Source organism: Eleutherodactylus coqui, chromosome 6, assembly GCF_035609145.1.
Source record: "Eleutherodactylus coqui strain aEleCoq1 chromosome 6, aEleCoq1.hap1, whole genome shotgun sequence".
NCBI classification, from domain to species: domain Eukaryota; kingdom Metazoa; phylum Chordata; class Amphibia; order Anura; family Eleutherodactylidae; genus Eleutherodactylus; species Eleutherodactylus coqui.
The window spans coordinates 166,863,880-166,891,181 of record NC_089842.1 but is presented as its reverse complement, the minus strand read 5'-3'; the positions used below and the strand labels follow the sequence as shown (position 1 = coordinate 166,891,181).

General features: G+C 44.0%; 1 protein-coding gene across 4 annotated transcripts; it reads left to right on the top strand.

Annotated features, from left to right (window-relative positions):
- The first annotated feature begins 120 nt into the window (after nt 1-120).
- Nucleotides 121-18,465, top strand: CDCA4 (cell division cycle associated 4). 4 transcript variants are annotated; one of them, XM_066608167.1, is made up of 4 exons: nt 121-289; nt 7,162-7,220; nt 12,222-12,470; nt 12,675-18,465. In XM_066608167.1, the coding sequence occupies exon 4, from the start codon at nt 12,681-12,683 to the stop codon at nt 13,419-13,421; it is 741 nt and encodes a 246-aa protein (XP_066464264.1). In that variant the 5' UTR covers nt 121-289; nt 7,162-7,220; nt 12,222-12,470; nt 12,675-12,680; the 3' UTR covers nt 13,422-18,465. The 4 variants fall into 4 exon arrangements, with proteins under 4 accessions (XP_066464264.1, XP_066464265.1, XP_066464262.1 ...); XM_066608168.1 differs by lacking the exon at nt 12,222-12,470; XM_066608165.1 differs by having other exon boundaries at nt 12,222-18,465.
- Nucleotides 18,466-27,302: the final 8,837 nt, after the last annotated feature.

Here is a 27,302-nt window from a genome sequence, read left to right as displayed (position 1 = left end):
TCTGCCTCCAGCTGGGTTTTGAACCTTGTGCCTATTTCTCCGGACCAATCAGAGAGAAGAAGAAAGTGGGCGGGGCCAGGAGCTCCATGGTAACACACTGGCTGAAGCTGAGGAGGGCGGGGCTCGGCTCGTGCTGCCTCCCCCTTGTGTCTGCAGAGAGCGGGACGGGAAGACATCGCCGGAACCGGACTGTGACGGCGGAGAAGGAGAACAGCCGCGGCTTCCTCTCCTGAGTCCTAATCCCGCTCCGTGTATGCCGCTCTCCTGCGAACCGGGCTGACACCGCACGGTGAGTGACTGGGAAGCGGGGTGGGGGCTGGCCCGCGAGATATGTGCGGGGCTCTGGAACCGGGATGCGCGGCTCGTAGTCTGCGGTACATGCGGCTTGTGGAGTTCCGTAAGGTTATATTAGTGACTTTGTCAGCGACATTGTTGAGGGACTGTAACAATGGACGACAGTAAAATGGCGCCTTTTCGCTCCCTAGTCATCGGGCAGCTATGTAGTGACGTCACTACGGAAGCCTCGGCTGGTCAGTCTGACTCTTGCATCATATAATGGGCAGTTAGAGACATCGAGGTGCTCTCAGCAATGGTGTCAGTGAGAAGGGCTCCTCGGAGGGGCGAAGCCTGACACGGGCCGCGTCTACCCCCACTAATAGGCTGACCTAGTTGCCCATAATAAACAAACAGAGCTCTGCTTTCACTTCTTAAAGGGAACGTGTCATCATTTTTTGCATCCTTAAAGGAGATGTCCCGAGGCAGCAAGTGGGGTTATACACTTCTGTATGGCCATAATAATGCACTTTGTAATATACATTGTGCATTAATTATGAGCCATACAGAAGTTATAAAAAGTTTTTTACTTACCTGCTCCGTTGCTAGCGTCCTGGTCTCCATGGTGCCGACTAATTTTTGGCCTCCGATGGCCAAATTAGCCGCGCTTGCGCAGTCCGGGTCTTCTGCTGTTCTCTATGGGGCTCCGTGTAGCTCCGTGTAGCTCCGCCCCGTCACGTGCCGATTCCAGCCAATCAGGAGGCTGGAATCGGCAGTGGACCGCACAGAAGAGCTGCGGTCCACGGAGGAAGAGGCCATCTTCAGCGGTGAGTAGAGAAGTCACCGGAGCGCCGGGATTCAGGTAAGCGCTGTGCGGGTGGTTTTTTTAACCCCTGCATCGGGGTTGTCTCGCGCCGAACGGGGGGGGGGTTTAAAAAAAAAAAAACCCGTTTCGGCGCGGGACATCTCCTTTAACCCCTTAAGGACCAAACCTTATTTTTCATATCTGACATCTGTCACTTTATGTGGTGATAACTTTTGAATGCTTTTTCGTATCAACACAATTCTGAGACTTTTTTTGTGTGTGACTTATTGTAGTTTGTGGTAAATCTTCATATATAATAATATATATTTTTTTCTGTCCTTTATGAGGCCTTGAGAGTTAAAAAAAAAAAAAAAAAAATCAAAATTTTAGGCCGCCTGCACACGGCCAGATTTTCATTGCGGAATCCGGAGTGGGCGTCTGCCTCCAGATTCCGCAGTAAATACCTGCCATAGGCCGCCTGCAGACGGCCGGGTCGGATCCGGCAGCGAGAATCACCCCATCTTAAAAACCGCACCCCTCAAAGTACTCACAATGGCATTTATGAAGTTTATTAACCCTTTAGATGTTTCACATGATTTAAAGAAAAGTGCATCAGAAATTAGAACAGTTGTTCCGATCGGGCGCTTTGCCCGGATTTCACATTCGTTTTCGTCCGCATCGTGTTTTAGCGCACTCCATCATTGTGATAGGTGAGGAGATGCGCTAAATGTTGAAAACGGCAGTGGAAAGCGGCATTAACCACTTAAGGACCAAGCATGGAAAATATATGCCGCTTGGTCCTGGGCTCTAACCCCAGCCGATGGCAAAAATACGGCGCAGGATTAAAGCCTCTGCTCCTGCAATCAGACAGGAGCAGGTTGGGTCTTTGGCTGTCAGACACAGCCGAGGACCTGGAGGAGAAGGTAGAAATGGTTTGTAACTGTTTCTGCCTTTTACTTTCCTGATAAAATAGTGCTCAATGAGCGCTATGTAGTAAAGACTGCAAGTATTACTTTCACTATGCAACCCGGACATCACATGGTCCTAGCAGACCCAGATCAGCTCTGTTAGTGACTATTTTCTCTATAGTGGGATGTTCTCGGTGTGATTGTAATGCTGATAAAAGTAGTGATTACAATATCAGAGCAAAAGGAGAATTGATTGCAGGAAAACTAAACACATGAAGGGCGGCTCTAGTACCCTGTTGTACCGCCTCTAGCTTGTGTACAAGATGTGATACAGGCGAGCATGAAGCTCTAGTACCCTGTTATACCGCCTCTAGCTTGGATACAAGATGTAATACAGGCGGGCATGGAGGCTCTAGTACCTTGTTGTACCGCCTCTAGCTTGGATACAAGATGTGATACAGGCGGGCATGGAGGCTCTAGTACCCTGTTGTACCGCCTCTAGCTTGGATACAAGATGTGATACAGGCGGGCATGGAGGCTCTAGTACCCTGTTGTACCGCCTCTAGCTTGGATACAAGATGTGATACAGGCGGGCATGGAGACATACAGGTTCTGTATGGTATCCTGCGGCATATCTGTTCACATTTATTGTAACTGAGCCTCTAGATTGTGCTAACTCATAGGCTGGCGAAGTTGGTGTCCCAGATGTTCCCATACATGTTTTATTGGCGATAAATCTGGCGAACTGGCAGCCATGGAAGTGTGATAATGTTATAGGGACATTCCTGTGACCCCCTTGTGTGTGCGGCTGAGCATTATCCTGCTGGAAGCCGCCATGAGAGGAACACATGTGGCTGCAGGATGTCCTGAACATATCACTGAGCTGTCATTGTCCTTTATACCACTATTAGGGGTGATCGGCTGTTGTATGTGATGAGCCTCCCCCCAGACCATCACACCAGCAGGGGGCAGTGTGCCGCTCGACAGCAAAGGTAGGATTGAGGCTCCCACCCCGAGGTCTCGACACAAACACAGCCTTCATCCGTGCCCAAATTAAACTTGGATTTGTCGCTGAAGACACCCGGTTCCACCCCGAAGCAGCCCAGTCTCATCATTCATGACACCACTACAAACAGAAGTGACGGTGGGCAGGTAACAAACGCAGTGCCTGGAAATGGTTCTGACAGACTCGGGGGGGGGGGGGGGGGGGGGGGGTAGGTGGCGCTGTAACGATGGCGCCACCTACCTCTGGATGGCTGACAACAAAATAGTTGGAGCTGCTGGTGCTTGCCAGACGATCAGATGATTCTCTCTACTAGTGATCTAGTGAAAGCATCCTTAAAGGGGTTGTCTCGCGCCGAAACAGAGTTTTTTTTTTTTCCCATAGGCCCCCCGTTCGGCGCAGGACAACCCCTAAGGGATGTGTTTAAAAAAAAAAAAAAAATTTATATTACTTACCCGAATCCCCGCTCTGCGGCGTCTTCCTACTTCTTCCTTCACCAAGATGGCCGCCGGGGGATCTTCACCCACGATGTACCGCGGGTCTTTTTTCCATGGTGCACCGTGGGCTCTGTGCAGTCCATTGCCGAATCCAGCCTCCTGATTGGCTGGAATCGGCACACGTGATGGGGCGGAGCTACGATGACCAGCTCTCCGGCACGAGCGGCCCCATTCACCAGGAAGAAAACCGCACAGCGCAAGCGCGTCTAAGAAAGCAAGAAGACATCAGAATTAGATGGATCCATGGCGATGGGGACGCTAGCAATAGAGCAGGTAAGTAAATAACTTCTGTATGGCTCATATTTAATGCACGATGTACATTACAAAGTGCATTAATATGCCCATACAGAAGTGTATAACCCCACTTGCTGCTGCGAGACAACCCCTTTAACCTGGTCGCCTTGTGTGCTCTCACACATCCACTGGTAACAACAGCTCCTAACAGTCTGGTCAGAACGGCCCAGGTGGTGAGCAGCTCATTAATACGCCATCCCGCTTCTCCCATTACACTAATGTGTCTTCTCTCAGACTCTTTAACTGGGCAAAATCTCTTCGCTTGCAGTGCACTGACTATTTCTGTGAGTCTGACTATCTAAACCATCATAAAGCTATTTGTAGAGGTTGCTCCGGTATTAGTGTATCTTGACTCCACCAGCAATTGTTGGTGGAGTCAAGATTGATGGGGGTGACGCCCCCTGTACTTGATTAGCTGCACAGCTTCTTGGGCACCAGGTCTTGGAAGGGCACTTAAGATGGTTAGAAAAGGCATACAGCTTCCAGCAGCGGTGCACCCACAGCTCCAAGTAGCTTCCCCGGCGACACCCCAGAAGTCGGAACCTCCCTCAGTGCACAAGTGGTGCGCCATCTGGGCAGCAGGGAGGCGAAAGTGAACTTGCAGTGTTTGCCCAGTTGAATGTCATTTGATTGGCAGCTGTCAGCAGGGGTGGGGGTGGCTGGCCGGGACGGAGCGCACAGCCGTCGGCGTCAGGGACTGAGGTGTCAGCCGGCAGGAACGGAGGTGTCAGCCGGCGGCCAGGTGGGACGCATGGCACGAATGCCGCTTGGGACTGAAGTGAGATGCTGCAGTGCGTCAATCCATTTCTGCCGGCCCTGCTGGCTTAGGATGACGGTTAGTTGTCGTCTTAAGCTTACATTATTAGGTGTTAATGCTGCCATGTTACAGCGATAAGATGGCAGCATTTACAGGTAATAATGTAAGCCTAAAAAGACAACTAACCGTCATCTTAAGCCAGCAGGGCCGGCAGAAATGTATCCACAGTGGGCTGCTAGGACCTTCCTGCCTTTACCCTATCAGGAGCTAGGGGTGTGAGAGGGGTGTTCCTCCTGTCAAACCCTTAGCTTCCGGTGGCTTCAAGGTACACGAATACTGGTTGCTGCCTCTCTGCTGACATGTTGTCTCACTGGACGACACATCAGGTGACTGGTGGCAGCGAAGATATCCCCGCTAGTAAGGCAAGTATATTGCATAGTGGTTTAGTTTCTCTCTTTGCATATTAGACTTAAGGGGGTTGTATAGTTTTTAGGTGAAGCTCCTTCTGCATGACGTAAAACATCAAATAGTAATATACTAGCTTTGTGATATAGGTGAGTATATCGTTATTTGTTTTATGTCATGCAGGTTAGGCTGCATCTGCACAGGCTACAGAATCATCACTAACATATGAAGCCCATGGTTTCCAATGGGCTCTTTCACATGAGCAATGTTTTGTAGCAAGACTTTGTAGCTCGTGCGGATGCAGCCTTTTAACCATTACATGGACAACCCCTTTAAGATTTAATGAAAACAATCGTTCATCAGGTGGAATCCCAGGCTGCTGTTACATGAGTGCTCGAGGCAGTTGCTATCACTTGCATTTTCCTGACAATTGCCTGCCTGAACATGAAAATGCAGCAATTAGTGCTATTACATGGGCGATAATGGCAATCATATAATAGCAGCCGGATGATGACCTATACCAGTGATGGCGAACCTTTTAGAGACAGAGTGCCCAAACTGCCACCCAAAACCCACTGATTTATTGCAAAGTGCCAACACGTCAGGGGGCGGGGCTAATACGACGTACGATTTTTACCCCCGTCGTTATAAAAAGGACTGGGCCACTTCAAGATGGACAGTGTGCAGATTTTAACTGCTTTCTGTATTCGGAAATGCTGCAGAATGTCCTTAGTGGGAATTTCTAGGGAACATTCTGCAGCATTTCCGCATCCAAAAAGCAGTCGAAATGTGCACGCTGTCTATTTTGAAATAGCCCTGCCATCCCTCGGCGCCCCCCCGGTGTAATGGTGACATCCCTCGGCGGCCCCCCGCTGTAATGGTGACACCCTTCCCCTCCAACACTCACAGTTGTGGTGCGCCCTCCTCCTGTTCCTCTGCCACTGCAGCTCCCAGGGTCGGCGCTCCCAGCCTCGCCGCTGTCCTGTATGCCTGGGGCCGATGGGCAGGCTTGGGGCGTGAATCAGTTGATTGACTGGTGTATTATGTCGCCACCCCTTACTTCCGGTGGCGACATAGTACACCAGTACCGAGCATATTAACTTTTTCCACAAGACTTCTGCCCTATTCAGCAATTCCAGCAACCTGATTGGTTGTTCAGCCAACCCAAACAACCAATCATGTTGCTGGAATTGCTGAATAGGTCAGAAGTCTTGTGGAAAAAGTTAATATGCGTACCGAGAAGAGGTCAGGGGAGGAAGATCCTGGCTGCACACTGACGTCAGTGTGCACCGGGATCGGCGCTGCTAGCAGTGCTGCTGAGTGAATGCCAGCAGGGGAGCCGCGGCCCCTGCCGGTATTCACAAGTGGTGAGCGGCTGATGGCGGCACGTGCCAGTAGGGAGGGCTCTGCGTGCCGCCTCTGGCACGCGTGCCATAGGTTTGCCACCCCTGACCTATACTGTCCTCGTCCCGGAAGAAGTCAGCCATGACTGAAATTTTCATCTGATAGTTGGATGAAACATCTCTCATTCACAAATGATCTTTTAGTGAAAGAACATTCCAAGACAGATTGTTCGCCCTTCTCTCGGTGTCATCCAGCATGTATTGCCAGTTTCAACGTTTTTGATGGACTAAAATGTGTATGTTGGCAAAGCGATTGTCCATTCAACAATCCACCTTCTCATGTCTAATGCGTGTGGCTACCCGAAGAGTTGACTTGTCTGCACGTGGTCTAACTACTGGCATTTGGATCTAAGCCTATGCAATATATATGTTTTTATTTACTTGTGATGTATGTGACAGTTTTATTTTCTTACCAAAACATTGGGGCAGATTTATGAAATGGTCTAGATGAAAAACTGTCTTAGTTTCCCCTAGCAACCAATCACAGCGCAGCTTTCAGTTTACCAGAGCAGAATACAAAATGAAAGCAGCTCTGTGATTGGTTGTTAGGGGCAGCTAGAAAAGTTTTTTTTTTTTCTCTTAGACAGTTTCATAAATCTCTCCCATTTCATATTATTTTTAATAGATGAAATGACTATGATGGAATAGCCTATGAAGTAATGATTTATTCCCCTGACTCCTTTTTTTCTAACCAGAATGGATGATAGATATATGTGTGTGTTTTGTGTATGAGCCATGTGCATATCCAACAAAAAGAAATACCACGCATGTGATTACCACTGTATTTTTCTTTCCCTCTGCTATTCGTACATATAGTGCAGCCTGAGTTGCGTGAAATCATCGTAGCGTCCCTCAGCTGAGATTATGGAGCTGATGTAAGTCAGTATAATTGTCAGTTTATCACGTTTCATAATGGTTATTTACACTGTAAATGTATATGAATTAATATTTATATATATTTTTAATGGGCAGTATAATTATAAGTGAACACGTTACAGTGTAGGAATTGCTTTTGTCGTATGATTAAAGGGTCACTCCGGTGAAAACACATTTTTCCTTCTCTCCCCCCTCGCCTGATTGCCTGTCATGCTCTGAAGGTGTCCTCTGCGTATTACAGACACTTCCCTGCAGTGTAGCCACCTGTTTGATACATATCAGCCACCATCTGGATGCTGAGATTTTTTATTTTTAATTTCATATCTATCCCATAATGCTTTAGTTTAAGGCTATACCATTTGTGCCTGCTAGGGGGACAGTTTAGATATCATTACCTTCTATAGTCACCTAAATAACCTACAGAACATAACTATACAGTCAGGAGGATGATCTGTTATCTCCTCTACTATAACTGTGTGACAGAAGCTGTATGACAGAAGCTGTATCAGTAACTATCAGGAGATTCTGTATCCCCTGTAGGCAGTTTCATTGGTAGGACTCATGCAACAGCATCACACAAACTGAAAATCTGACTAGTTTCAGAGATCATAACCCCAAGCAGATCTGGGATCACATAGCAATCTAAGGAAGAAAGAGGGCAGGAGTTTTAGGCAGAAACGACTAAAGGTCCCTTTACATGGCACGACTGTCGGGCACATAAGCATGTGAGTATTGCCCCTGTGATAGTTGTTCAGGTGAATGGAGCTGGAGCTGGCCGGGATCATCCCCGCCTGCCTGCCTCCATTCATGCCGAAACAGGGGTCGCTCAAACATTGAGCAGCTCCTGTTTGCACGGGCCAATAGTCACTTGGTTAATAGTTTTCCTATAAACCAAGTGACTGACGAGTGAGCAATTTCTTGCTCAGTGCCCTATGGGCAGCCATGTCTACACGGAACAATTGGCACCCAACTTCACTGTTTCCAGCTTGAGTTCATGTGATAATCGTGCCATGTAAAGTACCCACAGCCAGGGTAACACTAGGGGGATAGCTACATAATGAATGAATAAAAATATAAAATCACCGGACTGACCCTTTAACTTGCTTATTTGTTAACAGATACTGACAGCTTGTTCCTTGTCTTCAACATTGGACCCACAAACTCCATTGTAACAGTAGCCGGCCTCAAGCTACGACTTATTTTAACTAGACCTTAGCTTTGGGACAAATCAGCAACTCTTTTTTTTCCATTATATGAATTGTAATATAAAAATATGCTGGATTTAATATCTTGCTTCATTTAATATGCTTTTGTGCAAAAAACCAAACTGTAATGTTCAATAATCCTTACAAAGAGAAAAGAGATGCAAATTTATATTTAATTAGTGTTGCCATCTTATCAGCACTTTGATGGAGTTCAGGACCCCCACTGATCCTGAGAATGAAGGGGCTGCGACGCTGGTGTAGTGCTGCCTTGTATAGAGGTGCTCCTGGCTTGCCAGCTGTGCCCGAAACTGCAGCTGGCACTTCCTACTCATATAGGACCAGGCTGCAGTTTGTTGTACAGTGAGTGGCTAGGGTATCCCTGTGCAGGGAGAAAAAATAGTGGAAGGGGTGCAGCACTAAATCGGTTACATGGCCCCTTTTTCAGAATCGGTGATTATCCAAGAGGCGGCACATTCTTGCAATCCTGTAGGATAGGAATTGCTCCTTTAAAGTAAAAATGATAGTGGTGAAAGATAAGGGAGTTTGGGATTCGAGAAACGCTGATATTCACGGTTATAGGGTTGTTTCAAGATGGACATTGACATATTGTTATCCACAAGTGTAACTATTGTGACCCCTGTTGATCACTGAAACTAAGTGGCAATGAAATGCTATTAATGTCTATCCTGGGACAACCCTTTTTAAACGGCCACTCCGCAAAAGCATAATTTTCCAGCTCTGTCCCCCCTCACCTGATTGCCTGGAACGCTGTGGGCATATCCTCTGTGTATTGCAGCCACTTCTATGCAGAGCAGTCCCCTGTCTGATGACTATCAAGATGAGATTTTTGTTTTCAATTTCATACCAACCCCATGATCCATCAGCACAGCATTAGCTAGGGGCTATACCATTTCTGCCTGCTGAGTGTAAGGAGGATGAGCTGTTTTCTCCTCTATTATAACTATGTGACAGCAGTTGTGTGATTATCAGCAGTAACTGTGATAGGAGTGTCTGTGTCTCCATCCAGGCAGCTTATGTGGTAAGGTCCATGTAACAGTATCAGACTGCCTGATAACGGATTAAACGGAATGTTTAAATCCAAGTAAATCTGTGCTGTCCAGAACTGAGACATGCCCATCTTAGGAGAAACAGGGCAGGAATCTCTTAAACAAATAACTAACCAAGATAACAGTAGCCAACTTATATATACTGGAGGGATAGCTACATAATAAGTGTGGGGGGGGAGGGGGAATCAACAAAGTGGTCCTTTAAGGACTCATTTCCACGAGCGTACGCGTAAAACGGCACTGGTGACCCACACTGTTTTACACATACACAGCCTTTTTGCATTGAGACTGAGTATGGGCGAATGAGTATGCTGAGATTTTTTTTATTTTTTCTTCAAATTCCTCGCTCTCACAATGCCTGCGTACGCACAGTGTTTCGATGCAGAGCCCAAAGAAGGTTTAAACCGAATAAGTGAACCAGCCAACGATTTTTTTTTATGCCTGCACGAAATGGACGACAAGCAAACAATTCTTGTTCCTCGTCCAATTGTTTGCTCGCATTTCGACTGAGCAATTATTGTTCAGTTTTGCTCATTTGAACAATTTTTTTTTAACAATAATAGTTTTGTCTGAAAGCACCTTAAGGGTGCATTTAGACTTAGGCCTCATGTCCACGGGGAAAATCAGATCCGCTGCAGATTCTCAATGGAGAATCTGCAGCGGGTCCCTCCTGCCCCGCGGACATGAGCGCCGAAAATAAGAATTTAAAAGTATTTACCATCCGGCGCGGGCGGAGAAGATCAGCTGTTCCTCACGGCCGGATCTTCATTTTCGGCCGGCGGATGAATTCCTGACGCCGGCGGCACGTCGCCGACGTGCCGCGCGCATGCGCCGGGCACATCCGCCGAGCCGAAGCAAGGAAGATGCGGCCGTGAGGAACAGCTGACCTTCCCCGCCCGCGCCGGATGGTAAATACTTTAAATTCCTATTTTAGGTCTCCCGCGGATCCGGACGGCTTCCATAGGCTTCAATAGAAGCCCGCGGGAGCCGTCCCCGCGGGAGACCCGCACGAAAATGGAGCATGGTCCGGATTTTTCCATGCTCCATTTTTTTTTAAATCCCTTTTATTGACGATCCGCGGGTATTTATCTACCCGCGGGTGGTCAATGCATCCCTATGGGATGCGGATCCGCATGCGGGAGATCCGCTGCGGATCTTAAATCATATTTTGCCCGTGGACATGAGCCCTTAAAGATGATCGCTCAAAAATCGCTCAAACTAGTTTGAGTGACAGTTTAGAGCGATCATTTTTGCATAACTCTTAAGTTCCTAATTAGCTACTTAGAGTCATGCAGGCAGAGCGGAACACCGCTGATTGCGAGAACAAAGCAGCTGTTTGAATATACAAAACAGCATCTTTGTTCTCGCAGTTAACAGCAGTGTCGCTCTAAGCTGGTAGCTCCAGGAAACAGCAGCAGCGCTGACAGCTGCTTTGTTCTCAGAGCTTTCAGCTGGTATTCCACTGGTAAGCCCCAGCGGGATACCAGCTGAAAGAAGGCTATCAGTGCCGCCTGCTGAGAAAATCAGCATAACTGATAAGTCATCAGTGATTTCTAACTTGCTAGAAATGAGCGATGATTGAAGAGTGCCCGAACAGCGCACAATGGCAGCACATTTAGATGCAATGATTATAGCTCAAAAGATGGCTTTTGAGTTCATTTTGAGCGATAATCGTTGTCTAAATGGGCCTTAAGTCAGCTGCATACAGATGGCAAACACCTCTGGTTATTTGAAAGGGGTGATTGTGATATGACACGGCTGGGAATTTACAATCCTTGGTATAATCTTTTAAAGTGGCTCAAATTCATAGCTGCATTTTAAGTCCGGTTTCCCACAGCCGAGAAAATCATGCAAGATCTGTGCGTTGCGAGACACACGAATATGAACCTCCATTCATTTGAATGTATGGGGTGATACACATGAGCAATGTTTTCCTGTATGGCACAGCAATGCTATGCGGGAAACAAATCGCAGCATGTTTTATCTTTCTGCGAGATCGCTTATTGTTTTCAATGGGGCTGACGACAGCAGCGCCAGCCCCACTGAAAGCAATGGGAGAACTCTGCGATCCTCTGCCACAGCTTTATCAGCCATGGCAGGAGATTCTCTTCATACCCGCAGTCATGGAAGGCTGTTTTCACATGAAAACTCCTCGTTTCACTGGGGCTTCCACATGAATGACGAGGGCAATATCAGGCCGTGATTCACAACCCGACATCTCCCTCCTGTGTGAAGGTAGCCTTAGGGGCCTGTTTCAGAATTGTTTTCTAGAAGACATGAAAACTATCCACATTCCGAAAGTCAGATGAAAGGAGGTCAAGCATTCTAGAGCAGGGGTCCCCAACTCCAGTCCTCAGGGACCACCAACAGGTCATGTTTTCAGGATATCCTATGGTAAGAACACCTGTGGCAATGTCTGAGGCACCGACAATGAATACATCACCTGTGTAACACTGAGGAAATCCTGAAAACACGACCTGTTGGTGGTCCCTGAGGACTGGAGTTGGGGAACACTGGTCTAGAGCGAGTAGTTCATGGTCTTGAAGGGGTCCCTCATTTCAGTGCAGACACAGCCGTCCGTTACAATAAATAGGAGTCTTGAAAACTTCATGAGAGAATGATGGTGTCTATTGCTATTTTCTATGACTTATTAAATCTTGTTTGTATCCTACTTGTGTTTTGCTGAAGAACTGTTGCACTAACTGGTGTATTTTCATTTTCTGTGCAGTGCAGAGTTAATCCTCTGGCGTTTCCTGATGCCTTATCATTCAGAAACGCTCTTCTCATTTGAGGATCATCCATAGTGCTTAATTGTGCAGTGGATCAAGGATCTCTAAAGCACCATGCATTCTCCAGTGCAGACTTTATTTATCATTGGCCTAGAAATGAACAAGACCAAAGTTGTTTGCCACTTTTCTTTATTTCAATGTGCTGCAGTACACACACGAAGAAAACATTGTAATTGCCATCTAAAGAGGTATACGTTTATATTAGAACGTAAGTGGTTGTGATTGCTTTGGGAGCCTAATTCTAATAGTGCATCGTCTTCGTATAAGTCTACTTTTTTGCCGGTGTTGAGCTTTTTTTTTTTTTTCTTTGTGTGTAATATGAGCAGTGATAAGTCATAAAGTTTTACAAGCCTTCACTTATGCCTCTTCTCCTTCTGTTTACCCCCTTACAGGGCACCATGTTTACTCGAGGAATTAAAAGAAAGTGTTTTGATCCAGAAGTGATTGACGGGTCCTTGGTCGACATAAAGACTCTTCCTTCTTATACTCTAGAACGTCAGTCTATGTTAGACATGTCGTTAGTAAAGCTTCAGCTGTGCCACATGCTGGTAGAACCTAACCTCTGCCGTTCAGTGCTCATTGCCAACACGGTAAGGCAGATACAAGAGGAAATGACTCAAGATGGCAGCTGGCAGTTTTTCCACGCCCATCAAACCGATCACGCGGCTCCCTTGGATCGTCTTGTGTCTACAGAAATCCTATGTCGCTCCTCTAAGGATCAGGCTGAAGAGAAACACATCGATGATGCCTATATTACATATAGCGAAGAGTTGGAGGTTCAAGAGACTCAGGAGATTTCTGAACTCTCAACGGTCACCTCGGTTAAAGCCGTGCAAAACAGTTCAACTGGCTTTTGGGAGATTGAAAGTCCACAAGAAAATAGAGCGAACCTTCAAAAATCCTTAGATCATATATTTGAAACTTTGGAAAATAGAAATACAAATTCAATGGAAGACTTGTTTTCTGAAGTTGACACTTCCTATTATGACCTTGATACTGTGCTAACGGGGATGATGGGAAATTCTAAATTGGGCCATTGCGATGTGCTCGAGAGCTTATCTCAGTCAACTTCGCCCACCCACTGCAAGGCAGAGCTCAATGAGATCGATCACATTGTGGAGATTCTTGTGGAATCTTGAAGATGGTATTCCATTAAGCATGATGGCATGTTTTTGAATTATGGTTTGGTTAAAGAACATTTCTGCCTTGAGTCGACTTTTTCTGCCAGGTTATTTCAGCTGTTCTGTATATTTGGGAAAGCAAGTAGCAACCAAGATGGCCACCATTCTACTTTACATACAGGCATGGAACCCAACCTAGACTCCTGCCTACTTATGGGATGATATATGTCCTGCGTAGGCAGACTTGTCGTTCACGAGTCTGGATAAGCTGGTTAACAACCTCTGTGTCCGCTGTAGTGGAAATGCATCTCATTCTAAATGCCCCCCCCCCCCAAAGAGCATGTATGAGATTGGAAGAAAGCATCTATGCTTATTTCCAAATACGGCACCATTTTTTCCCACAGGCTGTTTCTGATATGTTTCGACGCCAGTCATATGTGACTATACACATATGGGACATGTCTAAAATAGTCGGTCAGAGAAATTGCATGTTTTTGTTTTTTTTAAATTGCGCAAAACATGTCGCATTATAGCACAAGCCTAAATTTCATGCAGCCCTTTAAAAGCCCCTGAAATATTAATTACCTAGATCCCCCCTATTTTTTTAGGATAGATTGTCTGTGACCTAATTAGCATCGTTACGTAAGGTTGTATTACCCACCCCTGGACTTTAGGATGAATTAACAGTGCCATGAAAGCCTGCAGTAATCCTCCTGATGGTCCTGTAAATGGCAGCACAATGTCAGAAAGCAGAAAACTTGGAGGTCTCCAGCTTTTGTTAAACTACAACTGCCAGCATACTGGGAGTTAGTCTCATGATGGCTAAGGAGCCATAGGTTGGAGAATAATTGCATGCTTTAGTGCAAAGTCACTCAAGTGATCTTACTTTTTTCATTCCTTATGTAACTGACCCCCTATAAATCGGCTAGTATTAACTTGTTTAGTTATTCCTTTCTATCTGAAACTTCCGGAGTGGGTCATGTGATCTCATTCTGAGCACCTCTGATTTAGGCTACCTTCACACAGGCGAGCGCGATAATGGGCCTGAGAAACACAACCCAAACACGTTTTACCTGGGGATGCGAGGCGTTTTTCATGCAAAAATGCCTCACATCACTCAGAAATTCCGATCTCCAGTGCTTGTTTCAGGTGCGTCGGAAGATCGGCAAGTGTTTCCCACTGTTTTTGATGTAAGGCACCACATCACAGGCAATGTGTTTTGACTGTCTCAAATGGACATTGTGTTCCGAGGGACGTGAAAAAATAGGACATGCAGCAATTTGTAGGGAAAACATCACTTATGTGTATGACTATTTAAAAGATTGGAGTTTATATTCACGCGTTTTGCAGCGCACAAAACTCATACGTGATTCATGCTCGTGTGAATGTAGCCTTTCTTGGGTTTATGTGCTCGCAAATTAGTCCCGTTTTTCAGTCAGTCCCGTGATGCACCCTACCACACAAGCTCCTATCAAAGTTAACGCTGCTGTCATATATAATCAAGAAGATGATAATTCAGCTATTGTAGTGATGCATCATGGGAGTATTAGCAGAGCATAAAGAAAGTGAGCAGGGAGAAATCTCAGCATGAAGATGGTGTCTGATAGGCATCAGACAGGATTCTGCGCTGCATAGAGACTTCCAGAGTGTGACAGGAATCTGGTGAAGGAAAATGATTTCGCTGGAGGGTCCCGTTAAGGCATCAGTATGCAAAATATGGATTTACTCATTTATATACCCGCTGTATTTGCAAGTGACGCAGGTTTTGGTCTCTTCCACCACAATATAATGGTCCCTAATTTCGGCTATTGTGAAACGACTCCTAGCATGCTGGACATTGTAGCTTTTTAACAGCTGGAGAGTTACAAGTCGCAGACCACTGCCATAGACAATAATCTATTGTTACATGAATGATGTCCATATATGTTAATTCTTTCTAGTTACACTAATCAACAGTATTTATTTTATATAGTCTTTCTATTTTTTCATTCTTAATCCAATATTTATTTATTCTTACTACCCTATTTTTTACATTTCTTTGACACACCATTAATGGCCCATTTACATGGGAAAATTTCAGAAATGATCAGTGGCACAATAATAACTGGGAAAAGGTTTTTGGAATTTAAATGTGAAATTGTTCAGCTCTTAAGAACACTAAATCTTTAGGGTCAGGTTTATCAGTGTATTAAAGGGGTTTTACCAAGATATGCATATGGGGACTGTTGGGACCCCTGTTCTCGGGACCAGTCGGACCCTCACTGATTATAAAGTTATCTCCTATCCTGTGGATTGGGGTTCACTTAATATCTTGGTGCAACCTTATGAATGACAGTTTTTTTTTTTTTGTTGCAAATACAATGAAAAATACAGCAATTAGGTCAAACAACATTTTTACAAATCCTGTGTCACTTTTTCGGACACATCCAAATGTGTGCAGAAAATTAGACAAGGTTTCCAGCCTGCATTGCATTAAAACCTGTACCAGATTCTAGCATGCCACTTCCATTCTGCCAGTATTAAATGTATTTGATTTGCAACCAACTTAAACATTTCCATTGCAGATGATTAAAATCTTCCAACATGTTCCTCAGTGGGGATTTTTCAAGTCATTTGCATAACTGCTTTTCTAATAGGGTATATCAGATAGTGCTAACCGTGTAATTGGACCTAAGTTCTTGTTCACACAGTACAGTTCTGCATGAGTATTTAATAGCAAACAATGTATTTGGATGCACAAAGATGTATTTTCATTTTTTTTTTTCTAAATTTCTTGTGTTTAGGATCCACTACTGGTTTGGCAATTTCTAATTAAAGAACAAACAAACTGCAGTGTGTGAATAAGTTTAAAGCCTTTGACTCAATCAACCTGTTTATTGCAGCAATAATAACTGGATAAAATTGGTTCTTCTATCAGGAAATATGTGCAAACTTTAAAAGGATTTTTTCACCGGGTTCATAAAGTTTGACTCGGAGCTGAGCTTCGAGTCACAGAGGCAGGTCGCGCCAACTTCTTCTCGCCAGCAGTGTGACTAAAAGTGGGAGAAAGCTGTCAGTCTGCATGATGCGGGCAGGGAGAAGTCTGCACGGCCCACCTATGTGACTCGGAGCTCAGCCCCAAGTCCAGCCTTATGGAGCTGGTGACAGAATCCTTTTAACAATGGTATTCCAGCAGTCAAGAAGCTCTAGAGGACGTGTCCAAAGATATGAAAAAGTGCAGGTACTAAAATATCTAAATTTTTGCACTGTTACTAGTTGGGATCTATATCTTAGATTTACACCCCCATCAGGATTATTTACAGGCATTAAAAATGGTCCTTTTATACAGGTTGATGGTCAATTTCTTAAAAGTTGCAAGGTGCAATATATTCATGGTTCATGCATCCATTTTTGTGCATATACATAAATATTCATAATGTTTACAGATTGTCGTTTATTTGGGACTTAACATATAGAAGAAGAGCAAACGTATATGTGACTTATACATTCGTTCTAGAGTGTATGTTACCCTCTTAGTTCCTAAGGATCTCCTGTATGTACAGGATTTATTTTTAATTTTTCCGTGGCAAGAGAATCCATTTTTGTAAAATGTTTTTTATTTTTGCATTTGTTTGTTTTGCATTATCACTTCGGTTACTAATCTTAAAGTGCTGTTTCTTCAGCAACTCTATTCATATTATTAGTCCCGTGTACCCTGCTTGTTAGAACAGTAGTCAATGAGAAGGTCTGGCATTTGTTTTGAATGGACACTAAAGGTTAAAAGAAGAAAATGACATCATTGTAATTATTTCCTTCATTGACCCTGTTTTGTTCTGGAACAGTGTTTCCCCAACTGCAGTCCTCAGGAACCCCAACGGGTCATGTTTTCAGGATGTCCTATAGTAAGAACACCTATGGCAATGTCTAAGGCACTGACCATAATTACATCACCTGTACAATACTGAGGAAATCCAGAAAACATGACCTGTGGGGGTCCATGAAGACTGGAGTTGGGAAACTGTTCTATATGTACACCAGGTGGCATTCACTTTGTTCACTTCTTCCAGTTCTCCTCCTCATAGGTGGGTGAAGGGGTGATGCTTAACCCCTTTTAAGGATGCGGCCCTTTTTTCCATTTTTGGTTTCTACTCCATTTTAGAAAAAAAACATAGCTTTTTGATTTTTTTTTCCATCGAAATAGCTGTCTGAGGACTTGTTTTTGTGGGACGAATTGTAGTTTTCCATAGTATGTTTTAATGCACTGAGAATCCTTTTCTAAGTGGAGTGAAATGGAAAAGCGCAATTCCATTAATTGTTTGTTTTTTTAGAAAGCCCATGACTGCCATGGCATCTCCCAATCTCATCATGTAGGGAGCGTTTGGGACCCATGAAGTCTGATCAGGACACTTAAGTCAGAATTGACAGTAGCATTTAAAGGGTTAACTGTCTCGACCTGCTTGAAATGCTTATTGAGACTGTTGTGGCTGGTGTTGGCTGTGAGACTGCTTGCATCATCCATGTATCCAAATCCCACACCATGCAAACCCTGTGCAACCCAGGATATACATATACATCCTGTGATGCTACAGGGTTAAACCTCTGGAAGGAGACCAAGCAAAGTATACCTCTTCCCCCACGTGGGATCTAGATAGGACTGGGAAGTGAAAGCCCCTGTTTTCTCTGCCAAATTTCTGCAGTTACCTTTAGGAAACTTTGTTTATAATAAATGAGTGTACCATGAATCCTAGTCTTATCGGTTAATAAGCCGGCTGCAGGAAAAAGTTATTAATGTGCCTTTGTCTTCTATAAATCAGGTTAAGCAGCTATTTCTCTGTATACTCCATAAAATTTCACAGGTGCATTTGGATCAAGATGCAGGAGCCATTGGCACTGGTAGAAATGTGTTATCCATGACTTTCTTAGATATTATACGGTTCCATTTATGGTATCTGCATTTGGCCCTGATGAATTTATACAAAACCATATTGGATAATCTTGCTTTTTTATAGTCTGCTTTGTAATATACATACAATTTTGCAATGAATGTAGTTTAAGTATATTTTAATAAACAAGTCTTTTTGAATTTGTCTCGACATTTCATTTGTGCTCAAATATTAAACAAAAAATAAATGGAAGAATCTGAGGGCCCTCTTAAATTAAAGGGGTTGCCCCACTATTAAATACCATATTAAGTTGTCTCCTCCCTATCCCATAACCCCAAATGACTCATCAACACCTTCCACTCCCTGCTCAACCCCAAAAAACAAGCCCCATGACTGATCTTGGTGCTGGAGAACTAGCCGCCTATTTCAAAGGAAAAAAATCGGCAACATCCAAAAAATCTCTGAAAACTGAACAGCTAGCTCCAATCCCGGTCTCTTCAGCACTGCATCCATCACCCAGTCACTCTCTACATTAGAACTAATGACAGAGGAAGAAGTCTCCAGACTGCTTGCCACGCCTCGCCCCATCACCTCCGGTCTCTTTCCCCGGCTGTCATTACCCACCTCACCACCATCTTCAACCTCTCCCTGACCACTGGTATTTTCCCCTCATTTAAACACTCCATCATATCCCCTCTGCTAAAGAAACTAAGCCTCGACCCAACAGACGCTGCCAACTACCGACCCATCTCAAACCTCCCCTTCATCTCCAAATTAGAATGCCTAGTCTATTCCCACCTCACACACTTTTTCTCTCTGACAACTCTCTACTTGCCCCTCACCAGTCTGGCTTCTGCCCCTTACACTTGACCAAAACTGCCCTCACAAAAGTATCAAATTACCTGATGATGGCAAAGTCAAGAGGCAACGACTCCCTACTAAACCTCCTTGATCTCTCCGCTACATTTGACGCTGTTGACCATGACCTCCTCACTATGCTTCGTTCTAACGGCCTAAAGGAAACTGCTCTCTCCTGGTTCTCCTCCTACCTCTTTTACCGCTCTTTCAGCATCTCGGCCGCTGACTGTATCTTCTCTCCACTTCCTCTCGCTGTCTGAGTCCCCCTAGGGCTCGGGCCTTGGTCCCCCAACTCTTCTCTATCTAAACCCCAATTGGACAAACATCCGCAAATTCGGCCTTAAATACCATCTCTACGCTTACTATACCCAGCAATACACCTCTTCCTCCAAAACCTCACCGAAACACCATGTCCTCCCTCTTTCTCAAACTTGACCTCTTTGAAACTGACCTTCTTGTCTTTCCACCCTCAACCAGCTGACCTCACCCCAACATCTCCATATCAGTATCTGGCACCACCATAACCCCCAGACAGCACTCCGGCTGCCTTGGGGTCTCACTGGACTCTGACCTCTCCTTTACCCCCCACATCCAATCTCTGGCCTTAACATGTCACCTGCACCTCAGAAATATTGCTAAAATCCAGCTGTTCCTAACCACAAACATGCTAAAGACACTCGTTGCTCTCATCCACTCCCGACTCGACTACTTGCAATTCACCGTTCATTGGCCTTTCCCGCACCAGACTCTCCCCTCTCCAATCCATACTAAATACGTCCGCTAGAGTCCTCTTTTTTTATCCAGTCATTTCTCAAATGCTTCTGCACTATGCAAGTCACTATGCTCATCTACCGCAGAACGAAATTTAAACTGTTCACTCTCACCCACAAAGCTCTCCACGGTGCTGTGCCACCGTACGTCGCTTCCCTCCTGTCCGTACATCACCCAGCCTGCACACTCCAATCTGCTAACACAGTGTTCCCTAACTCCAGTCCTCAGGGACCGCCAACAGCTCATGTTTTCAGGATTTCCTCAGTATTGCACAGGTGATGTAATTATGGTCAGTGCTTCAGACATTGCCACAGGTGTTCTCACCCTATGAAAACATGACGTGTTGGTGGTCCCTGAGGACTGCAGTTGGGGACCCCTGCGCTAAAACACTCAGACTAAACACCTCTCTAATAGGAACCTAACATGCTGGCCTCCAGGACTTCACCAGAGCAGCACCGAACCTCTGGAACGCTCTACCCCAAGGCATCCGGACAATTCCCGATGCACAAAACTTCAGACGTGCCCTAAAAATGCACCTCTTCAGGGATACACACCAAATCTCCTGACCTAGTGCCCCTTCCCACGGCTCCCAACACCTTCACCCCTTCCTATCGCCTATGACCTCTACCCCTGTACCTCTTTACTGCCCACACCCCATTTGCTTCCTACTAACTGATTTTCACATGTAATTTCCGTACTGCCTGTTTTCCCCCATGCCATATCACCCCCACCCCTTCATTTCAAACTGATTGTATGCCACATGTAATCTGTTGTATTTGTCTGTGTTCTCCCATGCTTTAAAGCGCTGCAGAATAAGTTTACGCTATACAAATAAAGATTATCATTGTATAAATCATAAATGTGGTTGGACATTTACAGTGGTGCTTGAAAGTTTGTAACTTTCCATAATTCTGCTTATATTTAACATAAAACTACATTAGATTTTTGCACAAGTCCTAAAAGTTGATGAAGAGAATCAAATCAAATGAGTGGCAAATGCATTTGAACCTTTGTAATCCCCTTGTACAGCAGTACTTGTAAGAGTTTTAAGATAAGCCTAAAGTCGCTCATTAACACTACACTGACATGCCAAAAATCGTGGGAGTTAATAATATGTAGGACCCCCTTTAGCCTGACTATGTGCAGCAACTTGACATAGCATTGATTGCACAAGTGGATAGAAGAAGCCAGGATAGCAACCCACAGATCTGTGGTATTTGTAGGATCTCTGGTGTAAATGGATCTCTTCACCACATTCCAAAAAATGCTCAATTGTACTCAGTCAACACAATTCGTAGGAACGCTCTTTGAACCAATTCTGTAAAATTTAAGTCCTATGGTATGGTTAAATATCCTACCCCAATGCTCATCAATCAGTGAAATGCAGCAGGCACTGTTCATTGATGTGTTTAGACAGTAGAGCAGTGGACCCAATTCATGCAATAAGAACATATACCTCGCCTAATGGAACTACCACCAGTCTGCACAGTGAAATGTTGAGCCTGCACAGTGAAATGTTGAGAACTGGTGTTCATGGGTCTTGTCAACACATGTACCCTACCATAAGCCCCAAATAATTGGCACTGTGACTCATTGGACCACGTCACATATTGCCAGTCACTAGCCCTGGTGTTAACAGATGCATCTGGTTTTTCTTCTTTGCCATATCCCATGGAAGTTAGAATGCTGCACTTTATCTGCAGATTATGAGTGAGTGGTCACCAGATGCACTGTTTGTGACCATTAAGCACCTGTGGGCAGTTCCTGCGCTGTCCACTGAGGTTGGTAATGTATTTAATGACTTATTTCTGGTACACACGTGACCCTGGATCAAGGAATTTTACATACCCACACAACTTTGGAAATGGAGTGACCCATCTCTCTGGCACCACTATCATGCCTGATTTGAACACTGATAATTCACACTGTCTTGCTATGAGCACACTGGCCAGTGTTCAACCTCACAACTTACACAAGTTTGAGTGTTCCCAAGGCACCAGCTAAGGGATCTCCACTATATAATCCATTTACATACTGCTATCCCATGACTTTTGGCATATCATTGTATATTCAAAGGTCCACAGGCTCAGAGAGATTCCTGCCTGATGCCTCCCATCAGGAAAATATGGCTTTATTATAGCTTCTCATTCTGCTCTAACTGGCTCTCATGTCCCCCAGTTAACCCCTTAGTGACCACCCCATAGTGGTTTACGTCCTGGTTTAGTGGGCTTTAATCCCCAGGGCCGTAAAAGCACACTTGTTCTGGGGATTAAAGCCCTGTGAGCTGTGGACTTGACAGCTCCACCTGCCGAAGGTAGCCGACAACCTGAAGCTGTCATGGGAGGCTGCAGTGAGTGACCTCCGGTCATGCGATATCAGTTAACCAATGGATAACGGCAATCGCATTAAAGTAAATAGAAAGTTTTAAAAAAGTTAAACGTTTCCTCTCCCATGATCATCTGATCCATGAGCGAAGCTGAGTGTATTTGCCCTTGTCCTCTGCGATATCCTGCAGTGTTCTGGTCATCCAGGACCTGGGGTCTGTGCATGTGTACCAGACATTGTGCATACAGACATAAGATAAGGGCCACAATGGGTATGACCCTGAAAACAGGACAAATATGGGGATCTATTTTGGGGTGAAAGTCTTCATTTATATGTGTGCTGTACAAGAAAAGCTGTTTTTAAAATGACATTTGCCAAGAAAACAAAAATCTTAATCTTTTTCCTTCAGCTTTGCTTAAATTCATTCAAAAAATGTGGGGTCAAAATACGCAGGACACCCCTAGATAAATTTGTTAAGGTGTCTAGTTTTTAAATTGGGGTCATTGGTGGGGGTTCTCTGTCGTTTTAGACGCTCAAGAGCTCTACTAATCGGTTATGGGGCCTAAAACACCTTCAAGCAAAATTTCTATTTTGAAAGCCACCGGCTGTTCCTTTCGGAAGATTAGGGCCACAATGGGTATGTTTCTGAACACAGGACAAACGGGTATCCATACCGTTTAATAAATCTACACAAATTCTATCGGTCTATTTTTACGACCTAAATGAAGTACAATATGTGGAGAAAAAACGAAGTCAGAATCACTTGGATATGCAAAACCTTTACGGAGTTATTCTGTTAAAGTTACACGTCAGATTTCCAACATTTGGCTCCGTCACTGAGGGGTTCAGAAAATGTGCCTATTATTGTGGGTTTATGGGCTGGCTACTGTGCATGACTACCTTTTATTTTCTGACATATCACTTAAAGATCCCCCTACATAAGCACTATTTGACACCAGTTCTCTTGAAAGGATAAATAATCCTCAGTTTAGGGCCAATCATATTATGTATTTGCAGCGGTAAATGAAGTGAATTGCCTTTATGATTGCTAGAGAAGGATTGTACTTTACAAAGACAAGAAAGCATATATTTGGTAGGTGTCTTACTACACTGATTAGGAGAGTTTTAAACTAGAACAATATAGGAAAGGAATGGAAGTGAAAGGCTCGGTAAAACATATAGCTAATTAATACAATTTAGAACCTTGCTAATAGTAGTGAAAAGAAAGAACAAAGACCAAAATTTCAGAAGGAGGTAGAGAAGTAAGAGACACCGCTCACAAACTAAAATGTTTCTGCACAAATGCACAGAGCATAGGAAACAAACAAGGGTAATTGGACCTCTGAATACTTGAAGATACATATGATGTCATAGGCATCACGAAAACTTGATGATACACATGATTGAAATACAAGGCTTAAAGCATGTCACTTGTTTACAAGAAACAGACGTGGGCTGCATTCCCACGAACGTATATCGGCTCGGTTTTCAGGCCAAGCCGATATATGTCGTCCTCATCTGCAGGGGGGGGGATGGAAGAGCCAGGAGCAGGAACAGAGCTCCCGCCCCCTCTCTGCCTTCTCTCCGCCCCTCTGCACTATTTGCAATGGGGAGAGGTGGAACAGGGGTGGGGCTAATTCTCAGAACTTAGCCCCGCCCCATCCTGCCACCTTTCATTGCAAATAGTGCAGAGAGGCGTGAAAACCGAGCCGATATACATTCGTGGGAGTGCAGCCTTAAAATGGGAGGAGGTATTGCGTTGTATCTTAGGAAAGCATACATCTCCACATAGATTCAAGCTTCAGAGCATGGTAGTTCTGTAGAAACTGTGTAAGAATATAAGGAGAAAACAACAGAAAGAGAAGGGCGGGGGTGTATCTAAAGAAGAATATAATGCAGTCTGCAAAAACTGTAGGGAAAGTGCCAGAATAGCTTAAGCTAATAATGAATTGAGGCTTGCAACAGAGGCCAAAAGCAATCAAAAAAACTATTTTGAGGATAAGTCAAAAGAAAACTCAAAGATGCTATAGGATGTTTACAGGATGAAAATGGTGAATTGGTTTGAAATGATGTTGAGAAAGCAGAACTTTTAAATTCCTATCTTGGGTCTGTTTTCTCTCAGAAAGTAAATGTAACATCAACTGATCTTCCCTGTGCTATTGGGGGAATAAAAGAATGCAGGCTATCTGTAAGCAGAGAGATAGTGAGGGAACACTTAGATAACGTAAATGAATTCAAGTCTCAAGGTCCAGATGAATTACATCCTAGGATACGGAAGAAAGCAGCAGAGATAATTGCTAAACCACTCACCGTAATCTTTGAAAATTCCTGGAGAACAGGAGAAGTCCCAGAAGATTGGAAAAGGGCAAATGTTGTTCCTATCTTCAAAAAAGTGAAAAGGGTGGATCCAGGAAACTACAGGCCTGTGAGCCTGACTTCTATACCGGGAAAGATCTTTGAACAAATTATTAAGCAGCATGTATGCAAGTACTTGGATGAAAATGGAGTAATTAACCAGAGCTAGCATGGGTTTGTAACAAACAAGTCATGCCAGACTAATCTAATTTCCTTCTATGACCGTATCGCTAACTGGGTTGGTCAGTGAAATACGGTAGATATAGTTTATCTTGACCAAGTATCTCATATCATACTTATTGAAAAAAAATGCTCAAATATGGGATTGACAAGGCAACTGTTAAGTGGATTCACAACTGGCTGAGTGATTGTACTCAAAGAGTGGTCATAAATGGCTGCACATCCAAGTGGAAGAATGTATCAAGTAGGGTACCACTAAGCTCTGTCCTAGACCCAGGGGTGTACAACATTTTTAGAAACTATCTAGATGAGGGAATTGAGAGGAAACTGATCAAATTTGCAGATGACCTATAGCTAGAAAAGATAACTAACACTAGTGAGTGAGAGGATTCAAAACAATCTAGACAAGCTTGAACGGTGGGCGGCGACTAACAGAATGATATTTAACAGGAATAAATGCAACGTCCTACATCTGGGCAAGAAAATATTTGAAAAGTACATACAGAATGGGAGGAATTGGGCTAAGTAGCACATGTGAAAAAGACTTGGGTCTAGTGTTGGCTCTCAGACTGCCTTTTTTGCTGCTGCTTCACACTATTGATGCATGTTCAAACACAATTCTGGGATGTATTAAGAGAAGTGATTATCCCCCTTTACTCTTCTTTGGTCAGACCTCATCTGGAATACTGTGTCCAGTTCTAGGCACCCTAATTAAAAAAAAAAAAAAAGACCGACAAACTAGAGCAAGCTCTGATAAGAGCTACCAGAGTGGTGAGTAGTCTGCAAACCATGTCCTATGAGGAAAGATTAAAGGATCTGGGAATGTTTAGCTTGAAAAAAAGAAGGCTGAGAGGAGACTTAATAGCTGTCTACAAATATCTGAAGGGCTGTCACAGTGCAGAGGGAGCAGCCTTATTCTCATTTACACAAGGAAAGACTAGAAGCAATGAGATGAAACTGAAAAGGAGGAGACACAGATTAGATATTAGAAAACACCTTCTGACAGTGAGGGTGATCAATGAGTGGAACAGGTTACCACGGGAGGTGGTGAGTTCTCTTTCAATCGAAGTGTTCAAACAAAGACTGGACAGACATCTGTTTGTGATGATTTAGTAAATCCTGCATTGAGCAGGGGGTTGGACCCGATGAACCTGGAGGTTCCTAAAAACCCTGTGATTCTGCGATTTTGGAGGGGCGTCCTCCCTCTGTCATCTGCTTACATGTCGCAGTTGCGATTGATTGTAACATGTAAAGGAGCTAAACTAACAGGATCTGAGGTTTCTCTATTACTAGCAGTTGCAGTAAGAGTCTAACTGTCAGTAGTAAGCCAAGCCACTATCTTAAAAAGATGTATGTGTAGGTTTGAAGCCTGCCATTAAAAGGCAAATTGGTGGTCAGTAAGGGGTCAAACACATGACCATATACAGCTTTGTTTTCTATGGATTGTAATGTAAAACAAAATGTACATGTAGAACATGCTTTTTTTTGGAACAGAAAAATTATGTGTTAAGCTTTTCTATTTCACATAGAAAACACATTATATATATATATATATATATATATATATATATATATATATATATATATATATATATATATATATATATATATATATATATATACACATATATATATATATATATATATGATTACATGCTGAAATCAAATCTAGTCAAAAATATGCACTTTTTTTTTAAATTTATTTTTATTAAAGAGAATTTTTCCAAACAGAAAAATAATAATTGAACAAAAAGAGGCATACAATTAAGTATACAATTTGAATTAGCATACACATTAAATGATAGATGTCAAGGCATGCGTGTCTAGGCAGAGAGGGCCCATATGTGTATAACCTGCGGGCTCTGGTAGGTTCACGAAAGCCCCTCTGTAGCTGTGTCCGGCAAACCCAGTGCGAGCAGCCTCTGGCTATCATGGCATCCGCCAGGCTCACAAACCTCAAGTATGAGGGGTTTGATACAATAAAATCTGTCCATGCTGCCCAGAAGTCCAACCAGGAGGACTTAGTGACATATCTGTGGGAATAAAGTTCTTCCAGGTGATATGTTTGATTCACCAAGTTTATGACCTCTGATAATTAATGGGGCCCCCATCAATTTCCAATGTCTAGCAATCGTTAACCATGATGCTAGGATGAAATGAGAAGTGAGGACTAAGTATAAAGGGGACAGTTTGTTTGTGTTTAAAAAAAACAGAGAGCCAGTGCCGGGTCCGGGGACACAAATTGACACAATACAAAAAAAAGTATTAAAACTAGAGTTGAGCGAACGTACTCTGTCGAGCTTGATGCTTGTTCGAGTATTAGCATACTCGATGGTGATCGTTACTCGAACAAGCATAAAGCCGTGTTCGACCCTGCCCAAGAGAGCGAGAGAGGAAAAAAAAAAACGCTCGTGACCCAGCGTCCCACATACAAAAATGCTTGAGTCTCCCATTGTAGTCAATGGGGTTTGTTACTCAAGTAGAGCTCTCGAATTTTACGAAAAGCTCGACTCGAATAACGCGGACCCGAGCATTTGGGTGCTCGCTC